The sequence below is a fragment of the Penicillium nucicola genome (genome assembly GCF_028828085.1).
Source record: "Penicillium nucicola strain IBT 29836 chromosome Unknown utg000008l, whole genome shotgun sequence".
Classification (NCBI taxonomy): domain Eukaryota; kingdom Fungi; phylum Ascomycota; class Eurotiomycetes; order Eurotiales; family Aspergillaceae; genus Penicillium; species Penicillium nucicola.
This window is the reverse complement of record NW_026643132.1, coordinates 1,420,120-1,434,955: the sequence shown is the minus strand read 5'-3', so window position 1 is coordinate 1,434,955 and position 14,836 is coordinate 1,420,120. Positions and strand designations below refer to the sequence as shown.

General features: G+C 50.5%; 4 protein-coding genes across 4 annotated transcripts; 2 read left to right on the top strand and 2 right to left on the bottom strand.

The window, feature by feature from the left end:
• Positions 1–1,514: 1,514 nt before the first annotated feature.
• On the top strand, positions 1,515–2,913 carry N7511_008031 (uncharacterized protein; the record flags this gene model as incomplete). Its single annotated transcript, XM_057130408.1, has 2 exons — positions 1,515–1,624; positions 1,698–2,913. The coding sequence occupies 2 exons, from the start codon at positions 1,515–1,517 to the stop codon at positions 2,911–2,913; spliced, it is 1,326 nt and encodes a 441-aa protein (XP_056982191.1).
• A 719-nt stretch (positions 2,914–3,632) lies between these two features.
• On the bottom strand, positions 3,633–5,415 carry N7511_008030 (CwfJ domain protein; the record flags this gene model as incomplete). Its single annotated transcript, XM_057130407.1, has 2 exons — positions 3,633–5,352; positions 5,402–5,415. The coding sequence occupies 2 exons, from the start codon at positions 5,413–5,415 to the stop codon at positions 3,633–3,635; spliced, it is 1,734 nt and encodes a 577-aa protein (XP_056982190.1).
• A 341-nt stretch (positions 5,416–5,756) lies between these two features.
• N7511_008029 (uncharacterized protein) lies at positions 5,757–13,580 on the top strand (the record flags this gene model as incomplete). The annotated part of the gene is made up of 1 exon (XM_057130406.1): positions 5,757–13,580. The coding sequence occupies one exon, from the start codon at positions 5,757–5,759 to the stop codon at positions 13,578–13,580; it is 7,824 nt and encodes a 2,607-aa protein (XP_056982189.1).
• A 424-nt stretch (positions 13,581–14,004) lies between these two features.
• Positions 14,005–14,601, bottom strand: N7511_008028 (DNL-type zinc finger protein; the record flags this gene model as incomplete). The annotated part of the gene is made up of 1 exon (XM_057130405.1): positions 14,005–14,601. The coding sequence occupies one exon, from the start codon at positions 14,599–14,601 to the stop codon at positions 14,005–14,007; it is 597 nt and encodes a 198-aa protein (XP_056982188.1).
• Between the last annotated feature and the right edge of the window lie 235 nt (positions 14,602–14,836).

Sequence of the window (14,836 nt, the reverse complement as noted above, 5' to 3'; positions counted from 1 at the left end):
TCATTCAGCCCTTTTTTCGATTCTTTACACTTTTCTCTCTCATCTCTTTCGGTACTGGCGCTGGCTACTCCGCCCTGCCACTTCTTTCTTCAACTCATTGATATCAGCTATCGGTATCGTCCTCTCCTTGCATGACCACCTACTACAATCGGTCCACTCTCATCATTTCCTTTTCATGGACGACCAATTTGTCGCCATTCTCTATGACCATTGCCCACGATCGACTCCGGGCAATCGATACCCATGAACCGTTCGACCCCGAGTGTCACTTTTCCTATGTCACATCACGACCTCATCTCTCGAACTCGCACATGAAGACATCGGCCTATCAACGCCAGATTCCATTTATCGAACTACAACGGGGCTTTTCAGCGAAAACAATACCCCCACGATGATTCACATCGACACATTTGCCCTGCTTTTGGCATCTCCTTTTCTCAACGCACATTCTCTTTACACGATAACGTCCTTTAATCCACCATTTGGCCCTTCTCTGTACAGCCTTCCACCTTTATCACGGAACATCCCCCGTTCCTCGCTGCGCCGCCTTGTATCTCGTTCGACTCTGGTATATTATCCGGTCCAACGCCTTACGAAGTCCTTGCATGAAGCATTCGTATTTCAACGCATCTTCCACTGCTAATATCGCCCCCTTGAACTGTGTCATTTGGGCCAAGAGGAGGAAATTGGCATAATATGCATGACCGCGGCTCTGCAGCTGTACATATGAGAATTTGCCTGTTTATTGCGGGATATTCTCTCTGGAGTTTCCCCTTGTGAGATTTAATGTGTCTGGAAAGGGTAATCAGCGGAGACTCCAGCTACAAATGTTTGATTTCCTTTTGTGAACAATGAAAAAAACTCATTCAACTTTCACGTTCCTTCTAGCTTGAGTCTTCGTAATAGTAGGTTGATCGTAATCCTGAAGTCTCGGAATTGAAGATCGACAAACGGTGGATATATCAAATGAAGATTGGCGTTTCAACCCTCGCACGGGAATGTGATAGGCGGAGGCGGGGGGAGACTATGGGGTTTTGGCTCAACCCTTACTCGGCTCCCCTTGACGTTTCAGCTTTTCCTCTTTTCTCTCTTCTCATCCTCTCTTTCGTGACACTTAACGGTGTTCTTGTGTGTGATGATCAAGGTGGTTGTCTGAGACAACTGCTCGTTACGAGACACCGTTCCTTAGCTCGTGGAGCATCCCAGTCACTCTTTTATTCGCTTCTATTTTCGTACCTTGCTGCCTGTTCACTCTCCAGGATTTGATCAGCTATTTACACTCCTTCCTTCGCTCACAGTCCATCTTCGTATTTCGCATCTTTGACCGGAATCGGATTCGCGCGCCCCTCTCTTGACACCGGAGCACCAACTGTATCTCCGCGACATCGAATTGCATTGCTGCGACGAGGACGTTCAGAGTATTTCAAGGACAATAGTGGAGTGTACTTACACCGTAACTGTCGACAATCGAATGATTCCTTCCAGCTTAGCGCTTCCCCCATCTTATTGCCAAGATGAGTCCCGCAAATATCCCGTTATGGGCCCGAGACACCGCTAGCGACCTTGAATCGGTACCCTCGACATTTTCCAGCTGGGACAAATGTATGTCCAAGACTTACTGCAAGTGAGTACATCGGAAACATCCTATATTGCAGGCGCACACGCGCATCAATTAGCATACTAATTTTCCCACGCAGATGGCCCGTTATCGCCGCTATCATCGTCGGATCCGTGATCCTTTTCGCTGTTTTGGCATGCGTGATCAATTGCGCATGCTGCGGCTACCAATGCTGCAAGTGTTGCTGTAGCTGCTGCTGTCCATCCGGCAGGCGCAGAAATAAGCAACCCAAGCAACCAAAGCACTTCGATTCCCCTGCATATCACCAGCCTCCGCTGCCGGACGCGAACCCCGTCTACAAAGCACCTCCTGCTCCACCTTCCTATCGCGGCGCACAACAAACTGCACGATTCGATGCGCCCAAGTCTCCCTCTGCTACGGTCGCCACCGCCAATGATGATGCTCTGCCTGAGATGCCTACTTGGGCGGGCGCCGTCAACAAGCATGTCGAAGACCCGAATCACCATGATGACGTTGAAATGGAGCCTTTGAACCTTCCAGACAGAAAGGGCGCTGGAACCCCCGGTGTTGCTTACTCGGATTACTCGCCGAATCCGTCCATGGCCGCTGGAGCCTACAGAGGCTTTGGACCTACGGATCCCTATGCGCGACGCTCGCCCGCCCCCGCGGCTGCTTTGGCTGCGACCCAGGATCCATATGGGCGTCGTTCTCCTGGTGTGACATCTCCCGGTGGGCCTCTGGATCCATACGCTAGAAGGTCCCCCGGCCCAGCAGTAGCACTCGCCGCAAGCCAAGACCCATATGGCCGCCGCTCACCAGGCGTAGCCACAGCGTTGGCTGCTACACAAGATCCCTACGGACGACGCTCACCAGGCCTGACATCGCCCGCAGGACCGCCAATCCACAATCCCTACCAACAGTCCTACGACGACCAGTCCAACTACGGCGCCAACCAATACCACGCCGTCACATCTCCCTCCCCTGTGGCCGCCTACAAACCCCACACAAACTACAGCCCCGTGCCAATGTCCTTCACTCCCTCTGCGGAAATGGATCACGGCGCAGGCGCCGCTCCTTCGGGCTTTACGCGCCAGCCCTCTTTCGGCTCGAGCCAGTATCCGCCTACCTATACCTCTCAGCCTCCTTCCGCGTACAGGGCTTTCTCTCCCTCGTCTGCTTCCCCGCCTCCTTCTTTCCCTGCTCCTTCGCCTTCGGAGTACGCCCCTTATAACCCCCATGCCCTATCCGCACAGCCTGCCCCCGAGCCGGAATCTATGAGACCTCCTAGTTTGTTGCAGAGTGGGCCTAAGCCTAATGCTTCGCACAACTTCTGAGTCTAGGATTTTGTCTTCGTTTGAACAGTTCTCTTCTTTCTTTGCATGATTCTTTTTCTTTTTCTTTTTTGATACCATTTTCAGGCTCCTGTGCCTTTTTTCTTCGTACATACATACACTTCAAGCTTGAAATCGGCTTGGAAATGAAAATTTCTTCTTCTTCCCCTTTTTGTCAAACTTTATGTCTTACTGTCACTGTTGTGATCATGGATCCCTCCTCAGCTTATGTGATACTTCCATTCATTCTGTTTTTCCGACGCTACCATGACTACCTCTACTTTGTACAGTGCATGCTCAGCTGGCCTGTCTTGTGTATTTCCTGTCGGACTGGCTTTTGTTTCTCCCTGTTTCTCACTACTTCTAGCATTCCATGCTGGCTAGAGCACATAGCATAGTGAATGATTTTGACAATGAAACAAGACTCATCGGGGTTACCTAGATAGTATATAAAGATCTGTCATTTTAAAAAGAAGAGCACCAGAGAGTTCTTGGAGGTATACTAGATCTACCTCTGTAATTCTGAGTTTGTTCGAAAATGCCAAGGGATGTGCTACACGTGCCTTGAGGTATCTTAGACTCGTGGAGCGAGTGAATCGGTAACACCCGAGCTTCACATTCACTCATGTCACATTCCATTAGATGATTCAAAAGAACCTGTCCAGTTCCTCGCAGGTAGTCCCTGTAAAGCCCATGCTCGCAATCGGCCATAGACTAGGTAGCTAGCTTGCCTCCTCCATCTCCATAGTAAAGTCGTGTTTCTTGAACGCCTCCTTGAACGCCTCTGCATCCTTGGTTTCCTCCTCTTCTGTCTGCGTGCAATTCCTCCAATCAAGTCGCTCATCTAGCAAAAGAAGCTTGCCCATGACACGTCGACCGAACTGAAGATCGAATCTGTTCTGAGGCTGGATTGGCAACATGGTAATCTTCTCTTCGCCGGATGGTGTCTTGTACACGCCCTTGTGACCAGGCTTGGACCACATATCGCCCTCGCCTTCGCCGGCTTGGTCTTCTTCGCTGCGTGAAGGCGTCCAGATGAATGCACGGAAGAAATCGTTCATGCCGTGGTTGTCGATTTCGTCGGGGCCTGGGATTGTTTTGAATTTATCGTATTTGAGGTTTGCTGCTTCGGCTTGGAAGGCTGCTTCGACGAGACGGCCGCGGATCTTTTCTACTGGCATTGGGAGGAATTGCCAGTGCGTGTGGATTCCGCCTGAGCGACTGACTTCCCAAGTTACGGCGCCGAGCTTGCCGCCGGATTTTTCGTTTAGCATTTGGTGGAGCGATTCGCGGTATTTTTGCATTTCCGTATAGGTTGAGGCTCGAGTTTCGGGGTCGAAGATTAAGTCGATTGTTGGGCTGTGTTCGAATGGGATTATGAGCATGTGGCCTGGGAAACCCAGGGACGAGAAGAAGTCGGGTTTCGGAAGAGGTCCCTTGGCCGTTGTAATGTAACTGTCATTGCCGATGGAGGTGATAAGTTGAGTAGCGATATTCGGGTTTGAGAGGCAGAAGAAGCACTGCTCTGGACCTGGTGGTGGAGCACGGTTCTTCTTGTGCCGGCGCCTATGCTCTGGGTCTCTTTCTCCATCAGGCTGGGAGAACCGCTGGTATGATTCATGCTGACTGGGCAGATTCTTGCGTTTTGTTTGTACAGCTGACCATGGACAGATGGTGCAGCCAACGGGAATACTGATTGCAGGTGCCACTGATGGGTCAAGGTTAAAGGCGTATAGTGCGTCCTTTCTTGAGCCGTATGATGGCAATGATAGAAAGCGGGTTGTTTGGTATCCATCTCCTTCTTCTGCAGGCATGTAAAAGAACGGCTCCCGCTCAAAGAAACCAGTGTCCGAGCGAGAAAAGTGATAACGGGGCTTCAAGGTGTTGCACACGTCGGCAATGCATTGCAACTCAGATGGCACGCCACTTTCATCTCCCGCAACTTTCTGGCTAGATCCTAGTCGGACATCCTTTGGCCACTGGTTGGTAATGAGGATATCGGTGCGGTGGAGGCCAAACAGTGCACGAGCATCAGCTTCGTTGTATGTCGACTGGAATTTACCAACAGCATTGCTCTCAGGGGCACGTCCTTCCTTTTCTTCAAAGGTTCCACCAAGAGCGACAATTCGAACACCCTCTGTTGTCTTGAGTGTTCCGCGCTTTCCAAGGAAGAACAAGTTGGGACACACTTCATCATCGGCCTGAATCTTTTCAATCACCCGAGTGGGAAGTGGTCGGTTGCCTACAGTGAAGTAAGTGGGCAATGGCACAATTGTGTTGCCCTGGAGTAAGCCAGTGATCTCATCAAGCTCGGACTCGGTCGAGCAGTCACCGAAGAGGTCTCCGACAATGATCGCAAAAGAGAAATTTTGCTTCGGCTGTAACTTGGCAAGCTTAGTGAAAGCAGCACTTAGCTGGCCATTCACGCTGCCAATGACAACACTACACTCTATGTTAGCCACTGATAATCATCCGATACAGTTATACATACACCTTGGATGCCATTTTAACGGCGGGTGGTAAGTTGGGGCTTGGTCTAGAAGAATGTTGCGAGGCGAATAAAGATGAAAGAGGCGACAGAGAAGGAATGATTGTACAGATTCAAGTCCAACCTAACAAAACGGATAATCATATACTTCCACTCAACTGAACTAGTCGAACAACTCGCGACTCGAACATCCTGCGTAGGAGCTTGGGCCATCTTGTACGACACGTGACCAAATTGGGATTCCGCGCCGGAACAAATAATCCCCGCGCCGATGAACTTTTTTGTATTCGATACGGATAAGATGCAAAAAAGTTGATCAGTATCTCTCACACCCACAGTGCTGCCCAGACCCGTCAAGATGGTGGGAACAGGCTCAAAACCCAGGCCTGTTGGCCGGGTGAAGAAGGGCACCGAAACCACAAAATCACATCGATTCGAGGGCTTCTCATCGCGCATCACGAAGCTCAAAATCGACCCGATCCACCGCGTGCGCCGCGCCAGTTTCGGCGAAGATGACGAAACAGCCTCATATTTCCGGTCGGCACTCGACCACTGGTTTGAGATGAACCTTTCAGACAACTTTTCACAATTCGTACGGCGTGTCAACCCTCTTTCTGAAAGCTTTGCCCAGGTCGTCTACCATGAAGAAAAGATTATGGCTCTACTGGTGGAGTTCATTGAGAAGAGAGACGAACACTCCTTGGAACCACTGTTGAGCCTGGTTGCGCAATTTGCTCGGGACTTGGGTGTCAAATTCGAGAAACATTTTGCGACAGCGGTTACTCTCGTTTCATCTATTGCAGCGACACATGCGGACATTGAGGTGGTGGAGTGGAGCTTCACCTGTCTAGCATGGATCTTCAAGTTCCTGTCTCGCCTGTTGGTACCGGACCTGCGACAGCTTCTCGGTATCATGACTCCATACCTCGGCAAAGAGCGACAGAAACCATTCGTTGCGAGGTTCGCAGCCGAGTCAATGTCTTTCTTGATTCGCAAGGCCGGTCTTGTCTACTACAAGAACAAAGCGCCCCTTGAGATCGCCGTTTCATATCTATTTGATGATATCTCGAAGACTGCGGACGACGGCATGGACACCACGAGTTATAAAGACGGCTTGATGAACATGTTTTCCGACGCCATTAGAGGAGTCAACAACGGACTTCACTCCAATGGAATGGACATCCTCGATTGTATCCTGTCTAAGATCCCACCCAGTCAAGCCAACAATGTGCCAGCAGAAGTTGTCTGTGGTGTGGCTGTCAGCCTTGTCCACCACACAACCCCCGATACCTTCGGCCCTGTCCTTGAAACAGTCAAAGTCTACATCGAGGAACGCTCAAAGTCCACACCGAATCCCAATATTTCCGAGTGCTGTCGTTTAATGTTTTTGCTTGTGGGAACCCGTAAGGGTGTCAGAATTCAGAACTGGAAGACGGTTCACCAGATCCAGGTATCTCTGCTTCAGCAGGTGTCATCCTCTGATGTTCCTTCTGAAACGATATCAGTGCTCCTTACCAGTGTTGCATATGCCCTGCAAAATTCCCCTATGGACGAGCTGCTCCCATACCTGCGCTCTATCGTGGACCTGGTGTCCACAGGTCCTCTCTCAAAATATTTCCTCTTTTTCTGTACAACATTCTCAGAGTGGGGCTCTGAGCGATTCCAGAGCTTGCTTATTTCGCCACTCCAAAAGTTCATCAATTCATCATGGCAAGACCGCGAGTGGGAGACTTGTTCCGCCCTGCTTCGCCTGAGCCAATCTGGGTGTATCTCACCAGATAGCTCTAAGCCTGGCTATATCTCATGCCCTGATGCATTCAAAGCCCGCGTCAATGCCTCGCTGGAATATCCCACAACGGATGAGGCCTTTTTGAACTCACTGGTCAAGCTTCCATCAGCAATTTCTCTGTTTTCAAGCTCTGCCACGATATCGAAGATGGTTTCCAAGCTTCACAGCAACCTTTTGTCAGCTCTCCAGGATGGCGCGACTGAAGGCAAGGAAGGGCAAACCAACGGTCTGGTCTTCTTCCTCGGCCAAGGCTTTAAAACGTATGTCGACCTCGCCAAACAAGTTGGAGAGCTTGACTTGAGCATTTGGGGACAGATCATTGCGACTGCTACTAAATTCTCTCGCCTTCCAGTTTTCCTGGAGGGTGCTCTCTCTTTCATCTCTTCCCTGCCAGAGTCTGCAGATCTAGAGCACTCTACACTAGAGGACTTTGCTCAAGACCTCATTGTCAACCTGGCTAGTCCGTCTCACAGGCTACGCTTAGTATCTCTCCAGATTTTGCGCGAATTGATCGTTCGCGTCAACAAGGACGATCCCTCCCCCGTGGAGCTGGCCATCGAAGTTGAAGAAAGCCCGTTAACCATGGACAGTGTCAGAGTCATCTCCATGCATATCCGAAAACTTGCCATTCTCTATCCCCAAACAATGTCTCGCAAATGGATGACTACTTTGATCCCATATTTCTGCTTTGGATTATTCTCAAAGAAGTTGGCTCCCTTGTGGGATGACTCTGCTGCAGCTCTCAAGTCTATCAGCGAGCACCCTGAGGGAGAGAAGATTGTATCTGACTTGTCTATCCAGTGGTTGCATGAGCGTGATTCTGAAGCTCCCGATGCCCCAGATGACGATGAAAGCTCTTACGTCGCCAGTCACTTCCAGTGTTCCAACGTTTTCAAGGTTGAAAAGGTTCTCGCTGCGAATATGAAGAGCACAGAGGATCCATACTCCGTCCTATCCCAACAATTCAACGAAGACCACACCATTGCAGCTGTCCTTCCTACCTGCCCACGGACTCATGCTTTGCGTGTCCTCAATGCCGCCCCCGGCGTGGCTGAAAAGCGCTCCCGTCAAATTGTGCCCTTGTTCCTCACATGGGCATTGCGTGATGACCAGGATGACGTCCCTCAGGCTAGTGAGGCGAAGACCGATGCCGAAACTGGCGAAGAGCAAGTTCGCTGGGGATTCAAGGATCGTCTGTCTATGCTCGCTTTGTTTGCGCAGTTCCTCAACCCTAGAGTCTTGTATAGGACCGAGGAAGTCCACAAGGCTGTCTTGGGATTGCTGTGTCACGGAAACTCCGAACTCCAGAAATCAGCACTCAAGGTTCTGTTCACCTGGAAGGATAAGAGTGTTACTCCATACCAGGAGAACTTACTCAACATTTTGGACGAGTCTAGGTTCAAGGATGAGCTTGCAGCATTTGTACACGTTGGCAACGACAACAGCCTTATTGAAGAGTCTCACCGCGAAGTCCTCCTTCCTGTGCTCCTTCGACTACTGTACGGTCGAATGATTTCCAAGGCCGGTGGTTCTGGCCAAGCCGGCCAAACCGGCAGACGAAAGACCATTCTTCGTACTATCTCACACCTCTCTGAGCATGACTTCGGCCTCTTCATGCAACTCGCCTTTGGCCAACTTGGAGATGCGAACATCATCGAAGACCCGAGCATCTTCGAGCAAGAGTTTACAAGCCCGAGAAGACAGTTGGGTCTGCTCAAGATGATTGACACCGTGTTTGAGACTCTTCAAACACGCATGATCGCATATGCCCCCCAAACCATGAACGTGGTTGTTTATTGTTTGGTGCGAGCATGCCGATCTCTTTACAGCGAAGGCAGTAATCGTCCAGAGGAGCGCTTCTTGACTGTGCTCCAAAACATTCGCTCTGAGTCTATTAGATGTCTTAATCTGGTCTTCTCAATTGCCTCAAACCGCGACTGGACCCCGTATGTCCGCATTATCTTCAATGAGGTGATCAACAGCAGACTGGATCAGTTCCCTATCGAGACTGCTCAGGGTGTTTCAGGACTGCTACGGCTGTTCCATACTTGGGCCTCTTTCCCACGGTCGACATTCTACTTGGTTCAGCACAACGACAAAGTTCTGACCAAGGTGATCGACTGTCTCGGGGTAGAGTCATCACGAGATGAGGTCAAGAACTTCGTTCTGGATGAAATTCTTGTGCCATTGGTCGAGACCTCCACTGGAAAGAAACTGCAAGAAAATGAAGAGATGTCCGACTTCCCTGCGGAGCAGATCAAATCGGAGGTTCTTTCCCCCTACCTGGAACACGCTCTGCAGCATATTGGCCGCGTCCTTAAGAGAGGCCCCTCCAAGCCTGTTCTTTACTCGGGTGTCAACGCGCTTTCTCTCATCGCCCCTTGTGTTGAATCTTCTCAAGAGACGTCCAGTCTCATCAGCATCACTACCTATCTTCTCCGCCAACCCCCAGATCGTGTGAGCCCAAGAACCAAGTCTGGTTTGTTGAAGATTCTCGAGCACTTCTTACCCTTGTGGGATACCAAAGAAGATGTCGAGCTTGGTCAGCAAGTCTTCGAGGCGGTATGCTCCATGTTCGACTACTTCAAGGATGATGCGAACAGAGAAGTTTTGTCTAGGGTCTTTGCTGCTCTTGCAACCCACGATGAGGAGCTCAAGGAAGTTGCCGAATTATGTGCCGACCTAAACTCTCGCTCGACAAGGAGACTTGAACCCGACTATGAACGACGCCTGCAGGCTTTCCGGAAAGTCAACGAGGAGCAATACAACAGCTACAGTGCGAAGCAGTGGAGACCTCTTCTTTACAACATGCTGTTCTATGTCAGGGATGAAGACGAGCTTGCCATCCGATCCAGCGCTTCTTTCAGTCTGAGACGATTCATTGACCGGACGGCCAATGAACCAGACGCGGCGTTCGAATCTCTAATTAATGATGTTCTCTTCCCTTCCTTGCAATACGGTATCCGGCAAAAGTCTGAGCTTATTCGCTCCGAGGTTGTCGCAGTCATTGGATACTTCGTTAAGCTGAACCCTACCAGACCGTCAGTGCAAGATATGCATGTCCTCCTTGTCGGTGATGATGAAGAAGCCTCTTTCTTTACCAACATTCTTCACATCCAGCAGCACCGCAGACAGCGTGCATTGCGTCGACTTGCCACAGATGCCGCTAACGGCAGCATTCAAGCCTCAAACCTGGGCACTATCTTCATTCCCCTCATTGAGCACTTCGTCTTCGAAGATGCCGCCGATGAGAATGCTCACAATTTGATTGCTGAAGGTGTTGCCACTATCGGAGCACTGTCAGAATGGCTGGACTGGAACCAATTCCGTGCCAACTTCCGGAGATACCGCAGCTACATGGCAAGTAAGCCCGAAAAGGAGAAGAACATTCTCAGGCTGCTGGGCCGTATGTCAGATGCTCTGTCCAGCGCAATGAGCCGGAAGAAGGGATCGCAGGAGGAGACAAGTGAGAGTGCTGAGAAGATGGACATTGTCGAGCAGCCTTTGTGCACCCTTGCTAAGACTGTTCCTTCTCTTGCCAAGGTTGCATCGGAGCTGACGACAAACTTCATTCCCTTCTTGACCAAGTTTATTCACCACAAGCAAGAAACCGAAATGAGTTTGCGCCTGCCTGCTGCGGTTACTACTGTCAAACTTCTCAAGATCCTGCCCGAGGAGGATATGACCATCCGTTTGCCGCCCGTTCTGCTCGATGTATGCACCACTCTTAAGAGTAAAGCACAGGATTCCCGTGACACCGCTCGCAAAACGCTCAATGAGATTGCTCTCCTTCTGGGTCCAGTCTATTTCGGTTATATCCTGAAGGAGCTGCGCAATGTTCTCGCTCGAGGCTACCAGCTCCACGTGCTCTCATTCACTGTTCACTCCATGCTCGTGCACACCACAGATGTGTTCGAACAAGGTGATTTAGATGGTTGCCTGACAGACCTGGTCGCCGTCGTCATGGATGATACCTTCGGTACTGTCGGGCAAGAAAAGGATGCTGAGGGATATACTAGCAAGATGCAGGAGGTGAAGAGCAGCAAGAGCTACGACTCCATGGAACTTCTTGCAAAGATCTCCACAATCAGCCAGCTTTCAAACTTGGTTCGTCCTCTACAAGCACTCCTTCGTGAGAAGCTCAACTCCACCATTGTTAAGAAGCTGGATGAGCTCATGCGGAGAATTGGCATTGGTCTTTTGAGAAACCCGGATGCTGAGAGTCGCGATCTGTTGGTCTTCTGCTACGAAGTCATCAAGGAGTCCTACCGCGACAGTGCCCCGACTGAGGCTGCGCCTGCACCAAAGTCTCGTTCCGAGGAACGGTTCTTGGTCAGGTTGCAAGGAGCTAAGCGAGGCGAGCATCGGGGCACGACATCCTCTCACGTATACAAGCTGACTCGATTCGCGCTTGATGTCCTTCGTGCGACCCTTAACAAATTTAACTCGCTGTTGACGGCTTCCAACCTGTCCGGGTTTATCCCCATCATTGGTGACTCGCTTGTCCAAGCTCAAGAGGAAGTCAAGGTCTCGGCTCTTCGTTTGCTGTCTACCATCATCAAGCTTCCTCTGCCCGAACTCGACGAGAACGCAAATGTCTATTTCACGGAAGCTGTCAAATTGGTCAAGGAATCTCCTAGCACCAACTCCGAGGCAGCCCAAGCCTCTTTGAAGCTGATCTCCTCAATGCTCCGTGAACGCAAAGATACCAAGCTTCGCGATGGACACCTTGCTTACCTGCTTCACCGGCTGAAGGCTGATATTGAACAACCAGATCGCCAAGGTGTGACGTTCAACTTCATCAGAGCAGTCATGTCCCGGAAGCTTGTCGTAACAGAGATGTACGAGCTTATGGACAACATTGCAACCATGATGGTGACGAACCAGACTCGTTCTGCTCGAGACCTTGCCCGAGGCACCTACGTTCATTTCCTGATCGAATACCCACAGGCGAAGAACCGATGGACCAAGCAGCTCAGCTTCTTCGCAAAGAATCTGGAATATAAGCACCAGTCTGGACGCCAGTCAGTCATGGAGGCTATGCATATGCTCCTCTCCAAGACTGGCCCGGAATTGGCCCAAGATATCATCAGCACTTTCTTCCTACCCATTGTTCTCGCTATGGCGAACGACGAATCGCCGGAATGCAGAGAGCTGGCAGGTACCTTGCTGGGAGAGTTCTTCAACCGCGCAGATCAGGAGCAGATGAAGACCATCCTCACGCCCCTTCATTCGTGGTTGGAGCAGACCAACAATATGGCCCTTTGCAGCATTGGATTGCAGGCCATGCGGATCTACTTCGAAGCCGAGGAGACCGAGAAGGATAAGCAGGCTCGTTTCGTTATTGGAATTCTGCCAGAATTGATGCAGCCTGTCCTTGAGGATCACGAAAATGGCAACTGGGAGGCTCTTTACTTTGCCCTGCAGCTTTTCACGAAGCTTACCAAGACAGTTTCCTCGCTTGCTCTGAGCCCGCTATGTGCTACCATCTGGGCGGCTATCCAGGAAGCCCTGTTCTTCCCCCACGCTTGGGTGAAGACCTGCGCCGCAAACCTTATTGGTATGTGGATGGCCGACTTGGCCAAGACAAATGCTGCCGAAGGCTACGCTTCGATTCCTCTGGTTGGAAGCTCTGGTCTTGCTCTTGACAAGCCTGCTATGCTCCAACTTCTTCGTGCTGGTTTGCGCAGTCTGCGTACTCCAGGCATCACCGAAGATCTGGCCATGCAGAGCGTACGCAACCTTGTCTTTATGGGCCGTTGCTGTGCCCAGAACGGACTAGAGCTTCCAAAGATGGGAGGCGATGATGTTGAATCCGAGGACGAAGATGAAGATGAGGCTGGCAGTGACGCCGAGGGCGAGACAAAGAAAGAGACTGTTGAATCCCCAAGATCTGCCACCCATTACATCTTCAAGCAGATCTCATCTCTGCTGCGCCGTGAAATGCTGTCCAACAGGGCAAATGCTCTCACTCCCAAGACAGCCTCTATCACGCTCCTTGCTGCGCTGATCCGCCACCTTGATGCTGAGCATATCAAGCCTTCCATCCGTGTCATTCTCATCCCCCTGCAGCATCTGACTGACTCATCTATTCCGGCACCACGCTCGTCGGATGAGACCTTCCAGAACACCTACAAGTCCCTTGTCTCCAACTGCCACGAGGTCTTGGATCTTCTGCAGAAGAAGCTCGGTACCACCGAATACATTGACGAGATGTCCAAGGTCCAGGAGGCTATTAAGGAACGTCGTGAAGGAAGACGGGTCAAGCGTCGCATCGATGCTGTTGCTGATCCCGAGCGTCATGGACGCGAGAAGGTCAAGAAGAATGAGCGGAAGAAGGACAAGCGTCGTGAGAAGGCCATGGAGCATCGTGGTAAGAGACGCGGGTGGTAGAAATTTTGGCATTTACATGTGGATTGCATGTCTCATGAATGTTTTACTGGCATATAAAAAAGTGGGCGTTGGTGGATTGTTTTATTATACTTGCATTGTATATACCTCAGAACAAGTTGATTCTTCTGTACAGATCTGTTTTTGACATATGTAGGTAGCTCTACATCAGAAATATGTGCTGCTGATTAAATACATGTGTTGACAAGGTGAATAATTTTTTCTTTCTAATGTACATAAACCCAAGTCTAATCACCTTCTCATCGTTGCTTGGGCCCTGCCATGCTGTAAGTGGAGATTCAACATCTTACTGTAATGTACAAAAAAGCTCATCCAAACGGACGAACATCTGATAAACCGACACCATTATATGCACCGAACATTTTTAACCAAGTACCCATGCATAAAAAATCTCACTCGAATTGAATCAAGACTTTTCCTCAGGAGACCCAATTTGATTGTTGCCTTCCGAGTTAAAGCTCTTCACGGATCCATCATCCCAGAACTCCAGGTTACCATCGGTATGGCCATGCGTCAGAGCTTGACCTTTCTCTTTTAGCAAGTCCTCCAGAGTGGTCTTCTTATCAAAGAAGACGCCGAGATGATCACTCATGACATGACGCGAATGACAACCGGGACATTGAATCAAGACCGTTCCCCGGTGGTAGCCCTGCTTTGACATGCGGTGCTCAGAGCGATGACCGCAAGGTTTGCAAGTGAAGGTAATGCGATAGGCTTCTTCGTTCTTCCGTCGCTCTGCATTCTGTGCCTCGCGTTCGGCGTCTGTTTCTGTCTGGCTGGGCGCTGCAGCAGTGAGGGGACGAGCGGCGCTTGAGTTGGCGCGGAGCTGAGTGTGGGTAAGAATGCGTTGCTGAGAGCGAGTAAGGGAAGGGAGGGCAGAGCGTGGGTGAGAAATTTGAGTCGAGAGGAAACGCGATGAGGGTGCGCGCGCGATGGAGGTGTAGGATTGAGCTTGGGATACGAAAGTCTTCAATGGGCGAAAGCCCGAGGTAAAAGAGCGCATTTTGATAGCGAAATTGAAATATCAATGCCGATGGCGAGGCGCAGATAAATCGTGGTTGATGTGAATGTTTAAAGACGAACGGTTGAAAGACTCGAGCGGTGATGACGATGTCCAACAACGCCCGGATAATATATTGCCCCGGTTCCCCGTGTAGATAAAGATCACGATAAGAGCTCGGGATATAGTTTTCCCGCACCGGCCTCCGCGGAGAGTTGTTCTCCAACGCATTTCGTTG